The 22,616-nt window shown below is 39.2% G+C and overlaps 1 protein-coding gene across 4 annotated transcripts in view; it reads left to right on the plus strand.

Annotated features, from left to right (window-relative positions):
* The window catches only part of atxn2 (ataxin 2), a 103,847-nt gene that overhangs the window by 5,433 nt on the left and 75,798 nt on the right, over positions 1-22,616 (plus strand). For 3 of the 4 annotated variants that reach the window (XM_060843608.1, XM_060843605.1, XM_060843606.1), the window contains exon 2: positions 15,760-15,796. The exons of the other annotated variant lie outside the window; for it this stretch is intronic. In XM_060843608.1, coding sequence (XP_060699591.1) covers positions 15,760-15,796 — 37 coding nt within the window. The remainder of the gene's footprint in view (positions 1-15,759; positions 15,797-22,616) is intronic. 4 annotated transcript variants of the gene reach the window in all.

The raw sequence follows: 22,616 nt of genomic DNA on the forward strand, positions 1-22,616 counted from the left end.
CGACTATATACCAATGCAGCTAGATATAAATGATTTGGATTAGATTTTATCAGTTGTTTTCAGTACAATCAGGTCACTTGCATATTGAATTAAAATGCTGAAAATGTGTTGCTGGTTAAAGCACAGCAGGTCAGGCAGCATCCAAGGAACAGGACTATTGAATTAAAATGCTTTTCTGTGAATAACCCATTTTTAGTTACATCAATAAAACTACACCAGGATACTCTTTTTAATATGTCAATATTTGAATTTTAAAAAAAAAGTCCATTCTAAAATGCTGCCAAATTTCACTAATCTCACAGAAGGTGTAATGTTCAGTAGTGTACAAATAAATGATTAGAAACTTGAATATAAAAAACACTTCTAAAGTTTGTGTAATTCCGAGCATATTGAATGCCAAACTCAATTAAAAATTGCTTTTGAATTTTATGTATATTAGGAATAAGACATTTGTTTTAAATTATGTTGATTCGGGTGAGGTGCTGAAAGACTGAAGGTGGTATTGAAGCAATGGACTGGTGAGCCTGATGTCAGTGGTGGCCAAGTTGTTGGACAGGATTTGCCTGCATTTGGAAAGGCAAGGACTGATTAGAGATAGTCAACATGACTTGATACATGGGAAATCAAGTCTAACTTGAGTTTTTTTGAAGAGGTGACAAAGAAGATTGATGGGGGCAGGGCGGTAGACATCTATATGGACTTCAGGTGTTAGACAAGATTCTGCATGGTAGACCGGTTAAAAGGTTAGATAGCATAATCCGGGGTTGCTAGCCAATTGGATACCAAATTGGCTTGAAAGTAAAAGACAGAGGGTGGTGGCAGAGGTTTGCGTTTTGTGCTGGAGGCCTGTGACATGTGGAATGCTGCAAAAATTGGTAGTGGGTCCACCGCTTTTCATCATAGAAATGATTTGGATGTTAACGTGGGAGGTATTATTACTAAGTTTACAGATGGCACCAAACTTGATGTAGTGGACAGTGAAGAAGGTTATCTGTACAATGGGACCTTGATCAGATGGGCCAGTGGACAGAGGAGTGACAGAGTTGGTTTAATTTAGATAAATGTGAGGTGTTGATTTTGGTAAGGCAAGCCAAGGCAAAACATATACAGTTAATTGTAGGGCTCTGGGGAATGTTGCCAGACCAAATGTCCTTGGAGTGCAGGTGCATGTTTGTTGAACGTGAAGTTGCAGGTGGATAGAGTGCTGAAGATGTTTAGCAAACCAGCTTTCATAAGTCAGTGCATTGAATACAAGAATTGGGAGATTATGTTGCAGCTGCACAGGACATTGGTGAAGGCAATCCCATTTAGAATACTGAATTCAAACCCCTCCCTGCCCGCATTCTCTCACACCTCACTGAAAGGAGGTTGCCAGATCCCCCCCACCACCACCCCCGGCCGTAGCGTCAGAGGCTAAGGAGTGAACTTTATAGATGTTTATAAAACCCTCAGTGGTCATGGCTAGGTGAATAGCCTATGTTTCTCAGTGTAGGGGAGTCCAAACCTAGAGGGCATAGGTTTAAGGTGAGAGGGAAAAGATTTACAAGAGACGTGAGCAGCTTTTTCAGGCAGAGGGTGGTGCATGTATGAAGGCGATAGTGGAAGTGGGTGCAGTTACACCATTTAAACGACATCTAGATGGGTACGTGAACAGGAAGAGTTTAGAGAGCTTTGGGACAAATGCTGATAATTGGGGCTAGTTTAGGACATCTGACCAGCATGGATGAGTTGGTCCACAGCGGGTCTGTTTCTGTGTTGTATAACTGGTTCCAAATTTGCAAACATTTTCAAATTATTTGAACATTTTCATAATGCAGCACTTTGAGTTTACTTTATTGGTGTCAGATTTTTATAACTTTGAGCATTTAACTGCAATATTGTACATTGTAGTGGCTTCCCACCTTTTCTTTGGGAGAAAGTGAGGACTGCAGTTGCTGGAGATCAGAGCTGAAAATGTGTTGCTGGAAAGGCGCAACGGGTCAGGTAGCATCCAAGGAGCAGGAGAATAGACGTTTCGGGCATGAGCCTTTCTTCAGGAATCCTCGATACTCCTGCTCCTTGGATGCTGCCTGACCTGCGCCTTTCCAGCAACGCATTTTCAGCACCTTTTCTTTGGGAGCATGCTGACGGTGTTGACACACCTGGGGAGCTCTCATATATTAAACTCTTGGGACTTGCTATCCTAACTTGGAAAAGAAAATGTCTCGTATCTAAAGGATAATGCTGTATAATACTTTTCTGAATTAGTAATTAAAATACACAGCAAGAAAAATAACTTACTAGTGCAGTAGTAATTTAATGAACTAACATATTGAATCATGAAAATTCAGGTACCTTTCAATTATAATACCCACTTGCATGATATATTTTAATTAGTGGTTTACAAATTGCCAGCAGGGTTACAATTGTCCAGTTTCCTATGAATTGTCAAGTAAGCTGCTTGTCTTTCTGCATTTAAGAGTCTGGTTGTCTTGCTTTCTTGGCTACTTGAATTATATGGCTTTGGATTTGACTTTTTTCTTCTAATCAGAATTACTTTTGAGGATGTTAACATATACATTAAGTTAATTTTGTTCTTTGCTTTATAAGATTGTCCAGAGACAATTTCTTTAAAGAAGACTAGCCTATTGATTAAGCAGAGTTTAAGAACATATGACAGATGTTCTACTTGAGTTTGCCCTGTGCCATCTGATGTAATTGAGCATTGTGTACCATTGCCACCACCTATGAATGAACATGTGGTCTGAGATATGATGGAAAAAATCTAGGCCAATTCAGGGAGGATAGAAACTTTGAAGACTATCACAATGCATTCGCAGGATGCCTGGGACTGTGAAATATCCTGTGCAGTGCTCCATTGAGTAAACTCCAGTATTGATGATAGCTGGTGTTTTCTTTAACTACCTTCCCAAACATCTGCAGCAAATCTGTAACAACTGCATGATCTTGGCAAACTGTTGCAGAGGTGGTTAATCCTTTGCAATAAGGAATTTAACTTGATTTAATGCTTTTGTAATTGCATGCAATTTGTTCAAATGTTCTTAATTCATCTAATTTCAACAATTATTTTACATTAAAAAAGTATACTAATTAATATTAAAGATCAAAATCAAATGTTAATTCCTAAATGTAAAAGATCAAACTTTCTAACCCTACCATGGTGACAAAGACCTCCCTGTAGGTATCTGTTCGGTGGAATTTCTCTGAACCTTTGTTGTGCCTCTCTTTCATTTAGTGAGATTGTTAACCAAAACTGAATATAGGAATATATATTATGCCTGCCAAAAATAAGATATGGAAACTGACATTAAGTTATACTGCAGAATTTTCTTTTTAATAAATTGTGAATATATTGTTTTAGCTTTTTATCCTCCCTTTTTAAGATAGAATAGATATTAGTATTTAACAGGTGGATATAGAGTCAGAGTCATAGAGATGTACAGCATGGAAACAGATCCTTTGGTCCAACCCGTCTATGCCAACCACATATCCCAATCCAATTTAGTCCCACCTGCCAGCACCCGGCCCATATCCCTCCAAACCCTTCCTATTCATATACCCATCCAAATGTCTCTTAAATGTTGCAATTGTACCAGTCTCCACCACTTCCTCTGGCAGCTCGTTCCATACATGTACCACACTCTGCGTGAAAAAGTTATCTCTTAGGTCTCTTTTATACATTTCTCCTTTCACCCTAAACCTATGCCCAGGGAAAAGACTTTGCTTATTTACCCTATCCATGCCCCTCATAATTTTGTAAACTTCTCTAAGGTCACCCCTTAGCCTCAAACGCTCCAGGGAAAACAGCCCCAGCCTGTTCAGCCTCTCAAATCCTCCAACTCTGGCAACATCCTTGTAAACCATTTCTGAGCCCAGGTTTTGCATTTTTCATTTTTGGAGCTATAAACTGAAATGGAAGTTGGGCTTATTTTAATGTTAGCAAATTCAATTATACACATTATTGACGCAATAATTAACAGAATCAAAGTTACTGTAATCTGGTGCCAGACACTCGACAGCAGTGTAGTGTCGTAAACTTGTTCTGATTTACTATTTTTGTGCAATCTGTCATTCATACTCTTTATGACTTTTCTGTGCATGCATACTTTTGCATCAGCCAGAATTCATGACATAGCCTGAGCTTTCTTCTATCCAGCTTCAACCAGCTGTTATTTGCCTGTTCTTGTTTTAATTAACAGTCAATGTGCAGTTATGTAAGTTAACAGTTAATTGAATTCAGATTATTTAATAGTTGAGATCCAGACCATACAGCAGTAACTTAATTGATCATATTAGAATAGAATGACATTAATGATTTCTACTTCTGCAGTCTCCAATTTGTGGGAAAAGACTACGTTCTGATGCATCACTGTTTGAATAAACTTAAAGGTGCCATTCCTTCAATTAGATACAGGGGAGACTGAAACCTTTGTTTCTTAGATACTGACTCCATCCCCCTCTCTGGCAACAGTTTAAGACTAAGCCAGTTTGTCCCAATCTTGATCTCATTTTTGTATACCTGAATGAGCAATTGAATTTAAATTCATTCCATCATTAAGGCTGCCTAGTTCAACTTTGTAAGGTTTCCCTGTTTTAGCTCAGCTGTTATTAAAATAGTCATTTGTATCTCAACCAGACTCAAGTATACCAATGCACTCCTAGCTTTCTTAGTTGTTTCAGGGTTATGGGTATTTCTGGGTTTCCCGCAATTATTGCCTATTCCTAAATGTTCTGATGTAGGAGCTGGTGAGCAGTCTTTTTGAACCACTGAGTCCTTGTAGTGTAGGGACATGAGTAATGCAGCTAGGGAGTTCCAGAATTTCAACCCAACAGTGAAGGAATGACATTCCAAGTCAGGGCACAGTGGATCTTGCAGGTGGTGGTCCCGTGCATCTCTGCTTGTCCTTGTAGTTGCTGGAAGAGCCTTACTGAGTTACTAAAGTGCATCTTATAGGTGATGCACACTGCTGCCAGTACATTGGTGATGAAGAGAGTGCATTTTGAAGGTGGATGGAGCTTGAGGGGAATGAAGTGAGATGCTTTGTTCTGGACAGAGTTAAGCTGCATGAGTGTTGTTCGAGCTGCACTCATCCTGGTATAAGCAAATTATTCCATCATCTGCCCGACTTGTACCTTGTAGGTGGTGAACAGGCATTGGGGAGATTTGTTTACTGTGAATCCTGAGCATCTGACCTGCTTTTGTAGCCAATGGTAAATGGTAACCAACCCAAATGTTGATAATGGGGCATTTTAATGATATTTTGAATCCCAAGAGTTTGATGGTTAGATTCATGCTGGCGATGATCAGTGGCACTTGATTTTTGTAAATGGTATTGAGAGTTATCATCCAAAGCCTGAATGTTGTTCAGGTCTTGCTTTATGTGAGCATGGATTACTTCAATATTTGAATTGTGGTGCTTAATATTGAATCATAGTGTCATGCAGAATGGAAACAGACGCTATGGTCCAACTTGTCCATGCTGACCAAGGTTCCCAAACTAAGCTAGTCACACTTGCCTGTGTTTGGCTCATATCTATCTCAACCTTTCCTATTCCTGTACCTGTCCAAATGTCTCTTTAAATATTGTAACTGTACCTGGATCTACCACCATCTCTGGCAGTACAGTCCACATACAAACCACAGAGAGAAAAGTTGCCCCTCAGGTCCTTTTTAAATATTTTTTGTCTCACCTTTTAGAGTATGGCCTGTTGTGGGGGAACCCCGCCACCAGCACCAAGGAAATCTGCCTTTGTTATTCACCTTATCTATGCCCCTTATGATTTTATAAACCTCTTAAGGTCACGCCCTCAAACTCCTAAGCTGCAGTGAAAAAAGTCCCAGCATATCCAGCCCCTCCTTATAATCCAAACCCTCCAGTCCCAGCAACATATTGGTATATCTTTATGAAGTTGTCTGCAAATAAATAACATGATGCAATTATCAGTGAGCATCCCCATTTCATCGTTATGATGGAGGGAAGATCATTGATGAAGCTGCTTATGATACAGTAGTGCCCATGGCCCAGTGGAACAGCTATATGGATAGCTTGGGGCTGAGATGATTGACTTCCACCAAACACTGACATCTTTCTTTGTGCAAAGTATGATTCCAAGCAGCGAAAAATCCTACTTCGATTTCCATTAACTCCAGTTTGCCTAGCCCTCCTTGATGCCATGGGCAGTCATTCACGTATACTATTCTCCATGAACTTCAAATTGATCAAAATTCTGCTACCTCATCTTAACCCTCTGCAAGTTCCGTTCTCCTGTGATCTGTGGATGCCGACTTATGTTGGCTCTTGATCAAGCAACATCTTGACGTTTAACATTCTCATCATTGTTTTCACATTCCTTGATGGCCTTATCTGAGTTTCTGTAATTTCCAGCTCCACAGCTGAGATTTCTGTGCATCTCTAATTTTGGCCTGTTTTGCATTCTTAGTTGTTACATTCTTTTTAGTTCATCTCTTTGCCACTTTATCTTGAATTACCTCAGTCCCGAGATCTGCGATTCTCTTTTTAATACCTTCCCACCTCTCTCCTTTGCTTTCCTTCCTTAAGACGCCCCTTAAAACCTTAGTCTTTTAAACCCGATTTGCCAATTTCACCTCCTGTAGGTATGTGACTTGGTATCATACTTTATAATGCTCATTTGATGTAGTTATAGGAGTTCCAATATGTTAAATTTACTAATGTTATGTCATTGCCTATCTATTTGTTCTACTCCATCTTAACTGTGTAAAATAAGTAATATTCCATTCAACAAGCAGAGTAACAATTACATTTTAATATCAACTGATACCATAAATGCTGACTAGCTTTAATATGCTGTCTGCCCCCACGTATGTTTTTCCTACTTGCTGGTTTTGTCACCCAGCTGCCTCAGTTTTGCAGCATGTGTAGGTCATAATATGTTACAGTACCCTAAATCAGGGGTGTAATGGTGAAACTCCCATGGCCTGAACTTAATGTTAATCTAGATTTTTATGTTCAAGCTGAATACTGCAGTTCTGCTGAGTAATTAGAGTGCTTTCTTTCAAGTGAGACATTAAACTGAGCCCCATCTGCCCTCTCAGGTGAATGTAAAATATTCCATTATGCAAATTCAGGAACAGGAAATTTATCCATGATTTCTTGATCAATATTTTTGCATCTGAGATTGCATGGTCATTATTGAATTGCTGTTTGTGGAAATTTGTTGGCCATGTGTCCTATGTTATAATGGTGACTACACTTCAAAATTATCTACTTGGTTGAGAATTGGTTTGGAATGAATTGTGATAATGAAAAGTGCTACCTAAATGCAAATCTTCAACTATTCACCTCCCACCCCCACCATCCTTCTTGCATAAACTGCACCTTCTTAAATGTGTGATTATGCTTTGCTTTAAAGACCTAAGTTCAAACAATTTCATTGAATGCTTAAAACAACAAAAATATGATCATGCTATGAATGATAACCTGAAATGAAAATGGAAAATGCTGGAGAAGCTTGGCAGGTCTGGCAGCATCTGCAGAGAGGAAGAGCTAACATTTCAAGAACAACATGACTCCTCACTAATCTAACGAAGGATGATATCAAATGTGAAAGTTTAACTCTTATTTCTCTCTCCACAGATGCCATTAGACCATCTGCATTTCTCCAGTATTTTCTGTTTTTAATCCAAAATCAGTTTATTTGCTTTTGAATGTCTAGAACTAAATAATGTTCTCAGATGAAATTGTGAACAGTGGTTGTTTGGAGTTAAGGCAAGCTGTTCCAATACAGACATAGCATGGATATCCACCCAATGATGTGGAAAGTTGCCTTGTTATGTCCTAGAGAAAGTATGAAAAGTACAAACTGGTCAATTACCATTTTCAGTCTGCTGTCCATCAGTGATGGAAGATATCATCGACAGTGCTATTACTTGGTCAGTAATAACATGCTCACTTTCCATTCTGCCAGAGTCATACTCCAAATCTTACTGCAGTCTTTGCTCAAATATAAACAGAAGTGCTGAATTCTGGAGTTAAAATAAGAATGGTTGCTTCTGTCAAAGCAATATTTGATTGAGTGTAGGAACAAAGCTTAAGCAAGATTGAGGTCAGGAATTGGCAGGAAAACTCTCCGTTGGGTGGTCATACCTAGCACAAAGAGAAATAATTGTAATTATTGGAGGCCAGCTGTTTCAACCCTGGGACTTTGCAGTACCTCCTTAAGATTGATATTTTCTAACCAGCCTATTTGGAGATGTTAATGATGCACCTCTCGAGCAAGTGGAACTTGAACCCTGGGTCTCATTGTGCAGAGGTAGGGACACTGCACCACAAGAGCTTGGGGTAATGTCCCATGGCCAGACATCTTCAGCTGTTTTTTAATGATGTTCTATCCAATGTAAGGTCAGATGTGACATAATCCACTTAGACTTCCACAGGCTTTTGAAAAGATGCCCCCAGGAAGGTTGATAGCGAATGTAAGAACCCATGGGATCCAAGTAAATTTGGTTAATTGGATCCAAATTGGTTGAGTGGCAAGAAGTTGAGGGCTTGAAGAATGGTTTTGTGACTGGAAGCCCTTGCGGAACAGTTGATCAGAAAACTGGCAGATGATACAAAAATCAGTAGTGTGAAAAATAGTGAGGAGGATAGCCTTAGATTGCAAGACGATACAAAGAGACTGGTATGATTGGCTCATGAGTAGCAAATAGAATTCAATCTGGATAAATGTGAGATGATATCCATGGGCAAGACAAGCAAGGAAAGGGAATACGTGAATGGTAGGGCCTGGTATTGCACCGATTGCAGAGAGATCTCTATGTCATGTCCACTCGACCTGTAAGGTAGCGAGACAGGTAGATAAAGTAGTAAGTAAGACACTTGGGATTCTTGGAGTGAGTGAGGACTGCAAATGTTGGAGAAGTCAAAGTTGAAAAGGGTGCTGCAAAAGCACAGCAGGTCAGGCAGCATCTGAGGAGCAGGAAAATCAACATTTCGGGCATAAACCTTCAAGGATCCTTGCCTTTATTGGCTATGCTGAGTTTAAGAGCAGGGAGGTTATGCTGGAACTGGATAAAACATTGGTTAGTTTACAGATATTGTGTGCAGTTATGGAATTCACATTGTAGGAGGGATGTGATTGGTGCAGAGGATATTATTGAAGAAGTATCAAAGAGGATTGATGAGGGCAGACTGATAGATGTGATCTATATGGACTTCAGTAAGGCGTTCGACAAGGTCCCCCATGGGAGATTGGTTAGCAAGGTTAGATCTCATGGAATACAGGGAGAACTAGCCACTTGGATGCAGAATTAGCTTAAAGGATGAAGGTAGAGTGGTGGCGGAAGCCTGTGACCAGTGGAGTGCCACAAGGATTGCTGCTGGGTCCACTACTTTTCATCATTTATATAAATCATCCGAATGTGAGCATAAGAGGTATAGTTAGTAAGTTTGCAGATGACATCAAAATTGGAGGTGTAATGGACAATGAAGGAGGGTACCTCCAATTATAACAGGATCTTGATCAGATGGACCAATGGGCTGAGAAGTGTTAGATGGAGTTTAATTTAGATAAATGTGAGGTACTGTGTTTTGGGAAAGCAAATCTTAGCAGGACTTATACACTTAATGGTAAGGTCCTAGGGTTGTTACTGAACAAAGAGACCTTGGAGTGCAGGTTCATAGCTCCTTGAAAGTGGAGTCTCAGGTAGCTAGGATAGGATAGTGAAGAAGGCATTTGGTATGCTTTCCTTTATTGGTCAGAGTGTTGAGTACAGGATTTGGGAGGTCATGTAATGGCTGTACAAGACATTGGTTAGGGTACTGTTGGAACATTGCATGCAATTCTGGTCTCCTTTCTATTGGAGAGATGTTGTGAAACTTGAAATGGTTCATGAAAAGATTTGCAAGGATGTTGCCAGGGTTGGAGGACTTGAGCTATAGGGAGAGGTTGAATAGGCTGGGACTATCTTCCCTGGAGTGTCGGATGCTGAGGGGTGACCTTATAGAGGTTTATAAAATTGAGGGGCATGGATAGAATAAATAGACAATCTTTTTCCCTGGGATGGGGGAGTCCAGAACTAGAGGGAATAGGTTTAGGGTGAGAGGGGAAAGATATAAAAGAGACCTAAGGGGCAACTTTTTCACGCAGAGGGTGGTGCATGTTTGGAATGAGATGCCAGGAGAAGTGGTGGAGGCTGGTACAATTGCAACATTTAAAATGCATTTGGATGGGTATATGAATAGAAAGGGTTTGAAGGGACATGGGCCAGCTGCTGCCAGATAGGACTAGATTGAATTGGGATATCTGGTCAGCATGGACAAGTTGGACTAAAGGGTCTGTTTCCGTGCTGTACATCTCAATGACTCTGTGACATTTATCAGGATTTTGCCTGTGTTGGAGAGCATTAGTTACGAATAGAGATTGGATAGATTGGGATTGTTTCCCTTGGAACAGAGGAGATTGAGGGGTTGCAAGATTTGAGATATATAAAATTTTGAACAGTGTAGATAGGAAGCACCTTTTCACCTTGGTAGAGGAATCAGTGATCGGAGGCATACATTCAAGGCGAGGGAATGTGACAACAGTTTTTCTTTTCACCCAGAGGATCATGGGAATCTGAAACTTTCTGCTTGGTAATATTTAGTAGAAGTAGAAACTCTCATAATATTTAAGAATTACAGAGGAACATCAATTGTCCGAATGACATGGTCGGGGGGTATATTTCGTCAGATAATCAAATGCTGGATAATACGGTTTAGCCAAGCATTGGGACCTTGCGATCTTGCCAGATAATCTGAAATTCCGATAATCGCTTGCCGGACAATTGAGATTCCTTTGCATTTAGGTGTCCACTTGTGATACCAAGGCATACAAGGCTTGACTTCATTGCTCTTGTACCATTGTCTATAGGATTTGGGATGCCATGTTGTGGTTGTACAGAATATCTGAGGCCACTTTTGGAGTACTGTGTACAGTTCTGATCGACTTGCTATAGGAAGGATGATAATAAATTGGAGAGGGTGCAGAAAAGATTTAAAAGGATTTCATTGAGACTGGAAGGTTTGAGTTATAAGGCGAAGCTGAATTGGCTTGGACTTTTTTCATTGGAGTGTAGAAGGTTGAAGGGTGACCTTATCAAGGTTTATAAAATCATGGGCATAGATAAGCTTGAACAGCAAAAAAGTATTTTCCCTCTGGTTGGCGAGTTAAAAAATAGAGCGCATAATTTCAAGGTGAGAGGAGAAAGATCTAACAGCTCGTGTGTGGAATGAACTGCCACAAGAAGTGGTAAATACAAGTATAATTACAAACAAAAGACATTTGGACAAGTACAGGAAAGGTATAGAGCGACAGGGGCAATGAAGGCAAGTGGGACTAGTTTAGTTTGGCAAACTTTGTTGGCATGGATGATTTGCCCGAAAAGGTCTGTTTCTGTGCTGTATGACTCACTCTATCTATGGCGAAGTGGTAGAAAGTGAGATTAAAGAGTTTGGTGCTTATGACCAGTGCAAAATGGATAGATCAAAGATCTTTTTCTGTGCTGTAGAACTGTAACTTTTCTTTTCGTGATTGTCAGTGTTCTATTCTATAGGTATTCACAACTCCTGTGATATTGAAGCAGTATTTGTTTGTATGAGCAAGGTGTGGGCAATATTTATACTTGGGCCATGAAGTGACAAGTAATATTCATGCTACACAAGTAGTAAACGATGACAGTCTTCAGTAAGAGCGAATATAGCCCTCCCCTCTTAATGTTTAACAATACGACAGTTGCTTAACCCAACCCCACATGAGCACATACACGTACGCACGTGCACACACTATCAACATCCAGGGAGGAGAGTTTCTGTTGGCCAGCAATATAAATAATGTATCTATAGAACAGTTCAATCGCTGGTCATTTTACTGCAAATACTCAACTCTTGAAAGTCTGCAAATAGTTGAGTATGATGTAGGTCCCACTTGACTTGGAAATTGCAGGTTCAGTGACATGAGCTTGATACCATTCAGGACAAAACAGTCTGCTTGATTCCTGGACTTTGTTCATTTCAGTGCTGTGGTTGGATATACGCATCATATGGCAGGGCTTCCCGAAGTAGGTGGGAGGGGACTGTTTGCGAAGTTGTGAACTCCAAGGCATAAATGACCAGCATGGAGCTGTAGTTGAGTTTATACCAGCTCTGCTCCCCCTCTAACAGTCCCACCTTTCTTATCGGCTTCATCACTCTTCATTCCTACGCTTCTTTTCTTGTCCCTCCCACCATCCAGCCCCAATACTCCATTCTCCTTGACAGATCACAACAATTTTCAACACTTAAAATGGGCTCACAGTGAGGAGAAGAAATTAAGAAACATTGCCATATAGACTGCACCAGTGAAAGAAGGCAACCAGTCACCAGCTTCTCGATTTTGAATAGGAAATGAATGCTGGCCTTGCCAACAATCCACTCTTCGCAAACAAATTTTCTTTGAAAAGTAACATATGAATAACATTTTAGTGTTCCATATACCTTCCTTTGGGGAGGGATCTGACCTATGCTTGGTACCTTCCCACATCACAACTTATGTTGAATTTGTAATGCCATGGGGATTGAACCATGACACACACGTTGTAAATTGTGTTAGAAGAACCAGGTCGTCAAAATATAAATAGAAGCAAGGGTAGAACATGCGGCCCCTTGAGTCTCCTCTACCATTCTATACAATCTTACTAATTTTCTCACTTTCCATTTCTCTTGATTCCTTGAGACTAAAAATCAATCTCAATGCTTTCAATATATTTTGGACCATGCATGAAACTGGAAAAAGCAGTAATTTTCTAATGCAATAACTTAATGCAACATTCTGTACATTTCAGTGTTACACTGTCCACTGCACTGATTGCATGTGACCCCATTACAACCTTAGTCCAAGCATGGATATGGGCTCAAGGTTCAGAAGTGAGAATGACTGCCTTTGATGTTAAAAGACTGTGTATTTAGCTGACCATGGCCTTCAGGAACTGAGGTAAATGAGGATCATAGGGAAAACTGCACTGACTGGAATTATACTTGGTATAAGATAAGATGGTTGTGATTGTTGGAATGGCTAATTGTCTTGGCTGTAAGATGTACCTGCAGGAGTTCTTTGTCTTATAGCCTGTCTATTTTAAACAGCTGCATTAATGACTTCTCCAGGTCAGGTGTGTGTTGCTTGCTGCTGATTGTACTTTGCTCAGTCTAGTTCACATTTCCTCCAGAAAATTAAGCAGCCTAAGTCCAATTGCAGAAAGAACAACAGCTGACTGACTGGTGGCATTTGGGTCACAGTGCCAAATAATAACCATCTCCAACAAGAATGAGTAAAACCATCTCCACCTGACAATTGGTGGTATTACTTGTGTCAAATCTCACATTGTCAACATTCTAGGGTCACCAGTGACAAAAAAAATCAATCATATAAATGCTGAGACCATTAGATTACATGCAAATTTAGATTTTAGACCAGTGACCTTACATCAGAATTGGGAAACAATTTTCAAGCAAGGCCTAGGTGAGATGTAGACAAAAGTCTGGTGGTAGGCAGTGGGTGACAGTTGTGGTTGAATGACAGAAGAGTTGATCCTCCACAACCAAAAGAAAAGGTGAAATAATTGTATGCTAATGTGTTAGAAAGTAAAACTGGAATGAAAACCAAAACATTTAGAATAGTTGGTGACATAAACCAACCATTACTTTTTCTTTGATAACATTGGCCTTTGAAGTATTTTTGCAGCTGCAACCACCCAAACAAGTGAATTAGCTTGTGCCTCATCAGAAATCAAGGAGCTTAAGTGGCAAGCATTTGCTGCAGCATATCCAGTCTTTGATCTAACTTAAAGCAGAATACTGTGAATGGTAGATATCTGAAATAAAAATGCTGGAAATACTCGGGTCAGGCACTATGGAGAAAGAAAGAGTTAATATTTCAAGTCGATGTTCTTTTATCAAGGTAATATGTCACCAACTATTCTAAAGGTCGTTCTGCTATAACACAACAGTTGTGTTCCTCAGCAAACTCTCAGTATAGAAAATCGTGCTTTGGAAAACCATTATAGAAAATCGTGCTGTAGAAGAATGCTAATAAAAATCACTATACCCATTCAGTAGAAAGTTCGTTATCCAAACAGCGTTCACAATTCGTCAGTCGCATTATAACCAATTTGCTCTGAAGAAACAAGTGTTATAGCAGAATGACCTGTACCTCCTTTCTCCTCAACATTTGACCTAAACATACTTTCCAGGCAAAGCAGGGATTTGCATGTATGTCCAGTTTAGCTGATGTATTCACTGCTTTTAATGTGGTCATCTCTACAATGGAGAGATCAAATATAGTTCTCTGTTAATGAGCTAGAGCTTCTGATAGCCTGTTATTTTGTTGTCCTCCTTGCTCTCATATTGACATGTCCCTAACCTGCAGTACTTTCCAGTGAAGCACAATGTACACTTGAGGAGCAACATCTTTTATACATTTACAGCCTTCTAGACCCAACACTAAATTCAACAATTTCAGACATTAAACTCTCTTTTAAATTTTTAATCTCCCTTTCTTTTTCATTTGCATCTTTTTTACTGTTTCACTTCCAGCTCAAAACAAACTTACACTGGATAGATTTTAGTTTCTTTCCTTGACCTGGAATTACTCCTTGTCCCCGGAAAACCAACTATCATTCAGTTAGTTTTGTCTTCTGCTCTATTACATAACCTCATTTTTGTCATTATTACACCACCTCAAATTCAAATCTATTTACCTTTAACTTTTCCAGTTTTGATAAAAGAACATCGACTTGAAATATTAACTCTTTCTTTCTCCATAGTGCCTGACCCGAGTATTTCCAGCATTTTTATTTCAGATATCTACCATTCACAGTATTCTGCTTTAAGTTAGATCAAAGACTGGATATGCTGCAGCAAATGACTTGCCACTTAAGCTCCTTGATTTCTGACGAGGCACAAGCTAATTCACTTGTTTGGGTGGTTGCAGCTGCAAAAATACTTCAAAGGCCAATGTTATCAAAGAAAAAGTAATGGTCCAATAACCCACCAGGTCCCAACTCCATTGAATTCTGGTTGCAGAATATGCTGTGTGCAGTACATCTTGTTACAGGTCCCCAAGATTTCTCTGGCAGCATACACCAAACCTACAACTTTCACACAGGGTAACAAACAAATGAAAAAAATAATTTCCGATTGGTGATGAAGAGGCAACACATTGTCCTGCCCTAGATAAATGCTGCTGTAATTTTGTTGCTGTTAGGCCAACATGCTGAACTGTCCTACAGTGTTGAGATTGAGAGTATCCTCTGGGCATCTGCAAATGGAAGGTATCAGCAATGTCCCTATTCTGCAAATGAGTAATAAAATCATATAACTTAATGCAAGTATTTATAAGGTGGTCTGTCGAAGATTTTGTTTGAGTTTCATCTTGAATATCAAAGGGTTATAGTGTTCAAATCTATTCAAGTTAATTAGTATGAGTATTATAATCGATCATGTTGGCTTGAATTAAACTGGTGAGAATGGCTGCTCTTACTATCACGTCTGTGAGTGCACACTTATATAAAAAAAATCTTTTGTGAATGAAGAGGCATTTACTAGAATATAAATATGTGCAGACCTTTTCCTGATGTAAGAGATATTTTGAGAAAGTGATATTTGATAATGTTTGAACTGTTCAGATCTGGTTTCAAGACATTTTAGAATATTATTATACTGCCTTGTTAATGCTTTAAATCCTAATGTGAATGTAATGTTGTTCCAGAGGACGCAGCAGTGGGAAGGGACCTCCACAGTCTACTGTAAGTACAAAGTTTTGCATATAAATTTTTATTAAATTTAATACATTTTTGCTACCTGCTAAGTACGTTTAGCATTTTGAGGCACATCACTAAAAGTTGATTAAGTATTTAATATTGAACATTTTTTTGACCCTACTTGTTGTGAACACTTGTACTGCCATGCTAGTAACTTAAATAAAAACTTGTCATGCTGAATTAATTCTATTCAGTTTTTATTTGTACGTAGAAACTGTAAATGATTGGAATCCAAAATATGACTTTGCTATGGTCTTCAGTGAAGTAGCATTTTTGTTGACTTGTGTGGTGTTATGAAGACAAATCATTGGGCTCAAATTGTTAGCTGTTTCTCTCTCCCAAGACATTGCCAGACCAGAGTGTCTCCAACCCTTTGTTTTAAATTTTTTTGTTCTGTAATTAGTAAACTTGCATTGGTTGCCATGTGCAACAAAAATCTATCTACCAATATCCAGCAGAGGGTGTTGTTCCTGTGAGAATATTTTGCCATTCAGTTTTAGAAAGGAACTAAGAAACGTACAAGCATTGAAAGCTTTAATAGTTTTTTTCATCAAAGCAAACATCAGGTCCTAAGTCATGTAGCTGCATTTGGCATCTTATTTATTTTGTCTTCAGTTCAGTTTTTAATTTAGCTGAATGTGACAACCAATATAGATTTAGTTAAAAATCACAACATCTGGTTGTAGTCCAACAGGTTTAATTGGAGGCACACTAGCTTTCGGAGCGCCGCTCCTTCATCAGGTGGTTGTGGAGGGTTCAATTGTCAGACACAATTTATAGCAAAAGTTTACAGTGTGATGTAACTGAAATTATACATTGAATAATACCTTAATTGTTTGTTGAGGCTTTCATCTGTTCGAGTGCTATGATAGTTTCACTCCTTTCATGTGTAAATCACAAAACCTTTTTTTAAAAGGTTGCATTCTCCGGTTAACTGGAGAATGCAACGTTTTTTTAAAAAAAAGGTTTTGTGATTTACACATGAAAGAAATGAATCTATCATAATATTCTAACAGATGAAAGCCTCAACAAACAATTAAGGTATTGTTCTTTAAATTACTTTACAGTGTGGAAACAGGCCCTTTGGCCCATCAAGTCCACACCGACTTTCTGAAGAGCAACTCATCCAGACCAATTCCCCTACATTTGCCCCTCCACCTACTGGGCAATTTAGCACAGCCATTTCACCTAACCTGCACATTTTTGGACTGTGGGAGGAAATTGGAGCACCTGGAGGAAACCCACTCAGACACTGGGAGAATGTGCAAACTCCAGACACAGAGTTGCCTGAGGTGAGAATTGAACCCGAGTTTCTGGTGCTGTGAGGCAGCAATGCTAACCACTGTGCTACCGTGCTGCCCTACCAATGTATAAAATCACACTGTAAACTTTTGCTATAAATTGTGTCTGACAATTGAGCCCTCCACAACCACCTGATGAAGGAGTGTCGCTCCTAAAGCTAGTGTGCTTTCAGTTAAACCTGTTGGACTATAACCTGGTGTTGTGTGATTTTTAACTTTGTGCACCCCAATCCAACACCGGCATCTCCAAATCATGGCTAATATAGATTTAGATTATGTATAAAACAATGTGAGCATGTATTGCCAGCAAACTAATTCTGAAATCCTGCCATGAACTTTCAGCTGAAGTTGGTTGAGCAGTCAGGAGCAATCATGATTTTTCGAGTCTAGTTTGTAGTTCCTCCCCAGCCCCCTCCAATTTTGTGTGATGTCTTTAACAATAGTTGATGAGATCTTTGCAGGCTTGAAAATAACTTTGTTGTTGACCTGTGCAGATGTGTTCAGTCCATTACTGGCTTTTCTCCGGCAGCAATTTTTTCAGGGGAATAGTGCTGTCCATTGTGGTAATGGAAACAATGATTTAGGTGCTAGTTATACTTTATGAAACTCTTTCACTGTACAGAAGTCTAGTTTGCCATAAGTAGTGCTGTAAAATAAATATATCCTCTATGTAAAATTCCCATTATGCTGGCATAACAATACTATTTAATATGTCCATACATTTAATGTACTTGGTTATGTACTCATCAGTCTCCTGATCTGAAAGTTTCCTTTTTAAAGTACAATGGAAGCTATCATCAGGATCCCCTCAGCGTAATATGCTAAGATATCTAAGTAATGTTGCATGATTAAATAATTTAATTTTAGGCAGCATAACAAGGTAACTAATGAGCTTTAAAACAAATAACATGAGGTGTTCATTAATTAAATCATGAGAAGAGAGAAATACCAGCCAAGGGCAAATACCAGTTTATATATAAGCAATCAAATAATCTATAAAATTAAGTAGAATATTGTTGAATGGAACAGAACAAAAACTAGTTGCTGTCTATTTGCATAAGAAAGCATTTCAATGGCATACTTCTGAAGATTGCATAGAAATTGAGCATTAAATTGAGCAGTTTGCACAAATAGTGCAGACAAAAGGATCAAGGAACCTCTTTCATATTGTATAGGATTATGAAAGTGTTTCTACAGTTAGATGTAGTTATTATGTTTATGGTAGGGTTGCATCCAAAACTTTAAAAAAAAACACAAATATAAACTAGTTTTTAATAAATTCAGTTGTGAGTCAGAATAATCTTAGTGGTTAGAATGGAATTCTTTGATCATGGTTGTTATGGTGAATAGCACAGATGCTTTTGACAAGGGACGTATTAAGCACATGGAGGAGAAATGAGTAGAAGGCTATCCTTGGAGTTATCAGGAGGAGGCTCATGTGAGCATAAATATGAATACAGATGAGTTGATCTGAATGGTTTGTTTCTGTCTTGCTTATTCTATGTAAAAACTGGTTATGTGGTGAGCAAAAGCATATCAGTCCTATAGAAATGGAAAGTGAATTTGAGATGTGCTTGTAATGAGGCTGTTTCATGAAATTACAATCATTTTACCATACAGCAGTCAGTTGTTGCTTTTCAAACGATTGCAGTATAAAGCTTGTACAGAATCAGCAGTTCTTCATGTTTTGTTAACAACATGATTACATATAGAGTCAATTGGGAAATGGAAACAGGACTTTGTTATAGGCTTAGCAACATGATGTGGAAAGAATGCTTCTACTAGTACAGAATACTAGTATTAAAGCTATTCACTGTCATTTTGGTAGCTATAGGGGAAAGCCACTACTACTTTAGGTGCTGCATGACAGCACTGTTGATGACACCTTCCATCACATTACTGATGATTGCGAGTAGACTGTTGGGGTGGTAATTGGCTGGGTTGGCTTTTTTTTGTGCAGGACATATTTGGGAATTTTCCATATTATTACGTAGATGCCTAACTATACTGCTTTAACTATACTGGAACAACTTGGCTAGGAGAGTGGCAAGATCTGGAAACATCTTCGGTACTGTTGTCGGAATGTTGTCAGGGCCCATAATGCTTCCAGCCAGTTCTTGCTATCATCTGGAGTGAATTGAATTGGCTGAAGACTGGTGTCTGTAATGCTGGAGGCTACAGGAGGAAGCAGAGATGGATCAGTCAGTCAGTACCATTAGTCCAAGGGATCACTGTGGTTCAGTGGAGAGTGCAGAAGAGGATACTAGGACCAGCACCAGACTTATATAAAAATGAGGAGAAGCTATCAAACAGGACGACTTGCATGCCAAATCAACAAGTGGTAGATGAAGCCAAGTGATCCCACAACCAATGGATCAGCTCTAAGCTCTGCAGTCCTGCCTCATCCAGTCATGAATGGTGGTGGATAATTAAACAATTCACTGGAGGCAGATGCTCCACAAATATCCCCATCGTCAATGATGGGGGAGCCCAATACATGTCAGACTGGTACAAAAAGTGAAGTCACGACTTTGACATGGTATCAAGGGTGAGCTGGAAAGATGGATGCAGAACTGGCTTAGTCATAGGAGATCGAGAGTAGCAGTGGAAGGATGCTTTTCAGAATGGAGGGCTGTGACTAGTGTTCCACAGGGATCAGTGCTGGGGCCACAACAGTTTGTGATCTGCATAAATGATTTGGAGGACAACGTAGCTGGTCCAATGATTAAGTTTTCACATGATAGAAACATGAATTGTGAATAGTGAGGAGAATTGTCAGGGCATACTGCAGGATATAGATGTGTTGGAGGCAATGGCAGAAAAATGGTAAATGGAGTTTAATCTGAATGTGAGGAGATGCATTTTGGAAGGCTATGTACAGCTGAGAATTATACAGTGAATGGTTGAACCCTTAGGAGTATTGATATAGAGATATCTGGGTGTGCAGATCCACAGATGACTCAGGGTGGCAGAACAGGCAGATAAGGTAGTAAAAAAAATACTTGTGGTATGCTTGCCTTTATTGGAAGGGGTACTGACTGTAAGGATAGACAAGTTATGCTGCAGCTTTATAGAACTTTAGGCCAGATTTGGAATATTGTGTACAATTCTGGTCACCACACTGAGAAGGATGTGGTTGCTTTGGAAAGGTACAGAAAAGGTTTAGCAGGATGTTACTTGGTATGGGGGATTTTAGCTCTGAAGAAAGGTTGGATAGACTGTTTGTTTTAACTGGAATGCAGGAGATTAAGGGGCCGACCTGTTAGAAGTTTAGAAGATTGTGAATGTGTGGATAGAGCAGAAAGCCCAAGGCTTTTTCCAAGGCTGGAGGGGTAGGTTACTAAGGGAGACAGGGTCGAGGTGTGAGTGGGGGGTGGGGGAAGTTTATTAGAATTAGAATCCCTACAGACCCTTTGGCCCAACAAGTCCACACTGACTCTCCGAAGAGTAACCCACTGAGACCCGTTCCCCAATCCTACATTTGGCCTTGACTAATGCACCTAACCTACACGTCCCCATGGGGAATTTAGCATGGCCAATTGACCTAACCTGCACATCTTTGGACTGGGTGACTGTCTGTGTGGAGTTTGCACAGTCACCCGAGGCTGGAATCAAACCCAGATCTCTGGTTCTGTGAGGCAGCAGTGCTGCCCAAAGAGATGTGCAAGGCATGTCCTCCTCATAAAGGATGGTGAGTGTCTGGAACATGCTGCCAGAGGTGGTGGTGGTGGAAACAGATACAATTCAAGCATCACCTGGGCAAATACATGAATAGGAATGGAATCGAGGGATGTGGTTCCTGTAATTGAAGATAGATTCAATATGGAAGGGGAAAAAGTGTTGAAGCAGGCTTGGAGGGCTGAAGGGCCTGTTTGTGTTGTATTGTTGTTCTTTACTACTTTATATGGCAGAGAAGGTTTGTATCCTGAGGATATGTAGCATATATGACCACAAATCTAATTCTTACGAGTCAGAGATGGATACTTGGGTGCTAGAAAGATCTTTCATTGGCAACTTTCACTTCTAACCATGAAACCGGTGTACACACATAACCCCAACTACTCAGTCAAAAAAAACCTGTGCACATGTCGATTTAATACAGAACTGGATGATGTGCTTCAAATTGAAGGTTAGGTGCAATACCAGATAAATTTTCTCTTTGCTGAATGTTTTGTCAACATTTAATAAGGTTGTTAAGCAACACATTTATTCGTAAAAATTGATAATTTAGTTAATAATGGGAGGGACAATTAGCCAATTCTAGATCATGAATACAGGTTGTAAAGTATTCAAAAATACTTTGGAAAATTAAATAATTACATCAACAAGCTGTCTGTAGAAACTTGTCCATGAAACAGATCAAAGCAGACTGAGTAGTTGGGGTTATATGTGTACACTAGTTTCATAGTTAGAAGTGAAAATTGTCCAATGAAAGATCTTTTTCGCACCCAATTATCCATCTTTGACTCGTAAGGTTTAGATTTGTGCTAAGAAGGTACCACAAATTCAGGAAGTGAAGTGTTTTTTGAGCTCAAATGTTCTACTTGGAAAGTGATTTAAAGGTAGACATGTATGCTGCATTTTAAATTTTACTTTTCTTATGTGGATGCTGCATTGATTCCAGTTTAAATTTAACTGGAAATGGTATTAACTTGGAGAAAGTTGCCCAGATACTTTAAAGAAGTTCAACTGGATCCCACTTTTGTGTCATAGCTATTAAATCTCTCCTAAAGTACAATGGTATGTGGCCCAATCTTTGAAAAAAAAATCAGGCATGCTTCATAGTATTACAGAGCTATGTAATTAAAAGATATGCATGTAAATGTAAGGGGTGAAGTAAATCTCAAATTTATCCAGCATTCAGTAAACCATTGAGAACTGGGATTAAACCTATTTGATCTGCATTGAGCCCATGGTTCATTGCATGCACGATACTGGATTAAGTTTGGTGTTGCCCTTGGGAGTGATAATCACTCAAGTTAGAGAACCAGATGCAAAAGAATATCTAGGGTTAAACGGAAGGCGTGTACTGCTGTTGCTTATTGGAAATAGGCACTGACTGGGTATGTATATTTCATTATCACATTTTTTGCATCAAATTAATGCTGATGTACATTGGCAATTTACTGGTAGGCTTTCTGTTAAGTCAAGAAGCTTCATGATAAATTAACATATGGACATTTTGCTAGGACAACTTATTATATTTAGTTTCAAGTAGGAAAGAAATTGAAAGCATGTGAAATAGAGATCTTTAGGATTACACTGAATTGGTCTGCAAAAGCTGATGAAATGGCAGAATGTTGGTAGAAGAGGAGGGAGAAAAATATGAAAGGCTAATATAGATTCAGAAATTAAGAACTGACAAAGTTGAATAAGTTGGTTGTGGTGAGAAACACAGCTAATTCAGACTTCAGTCTGATATGATTTGTATTCTTTCTGGCTTTTGTTGGCGAATCTATCTTAGATTGCTTAATTATTGTATTGTTGAATGCTCGTGTTAGTTA

Source organism: Hemiscyllium ocellatum, chromosome 24 (assembly GCF_020745735.1).
Source record: "Hemiscyllium ocellatum isolate sHemOce1 chromosome 24, sHemOce1.pat.X.cur, whole genome shotgun sequence".
Classification (NCBI taxonomy): domain Eukaryota; kingdom Metazoa; phylum Chordata; class Chondrichthyes; order Orectolobiformes; family Hemiscylliidae; genus Hemiscyllium; species Hemiscyllium ocellatum.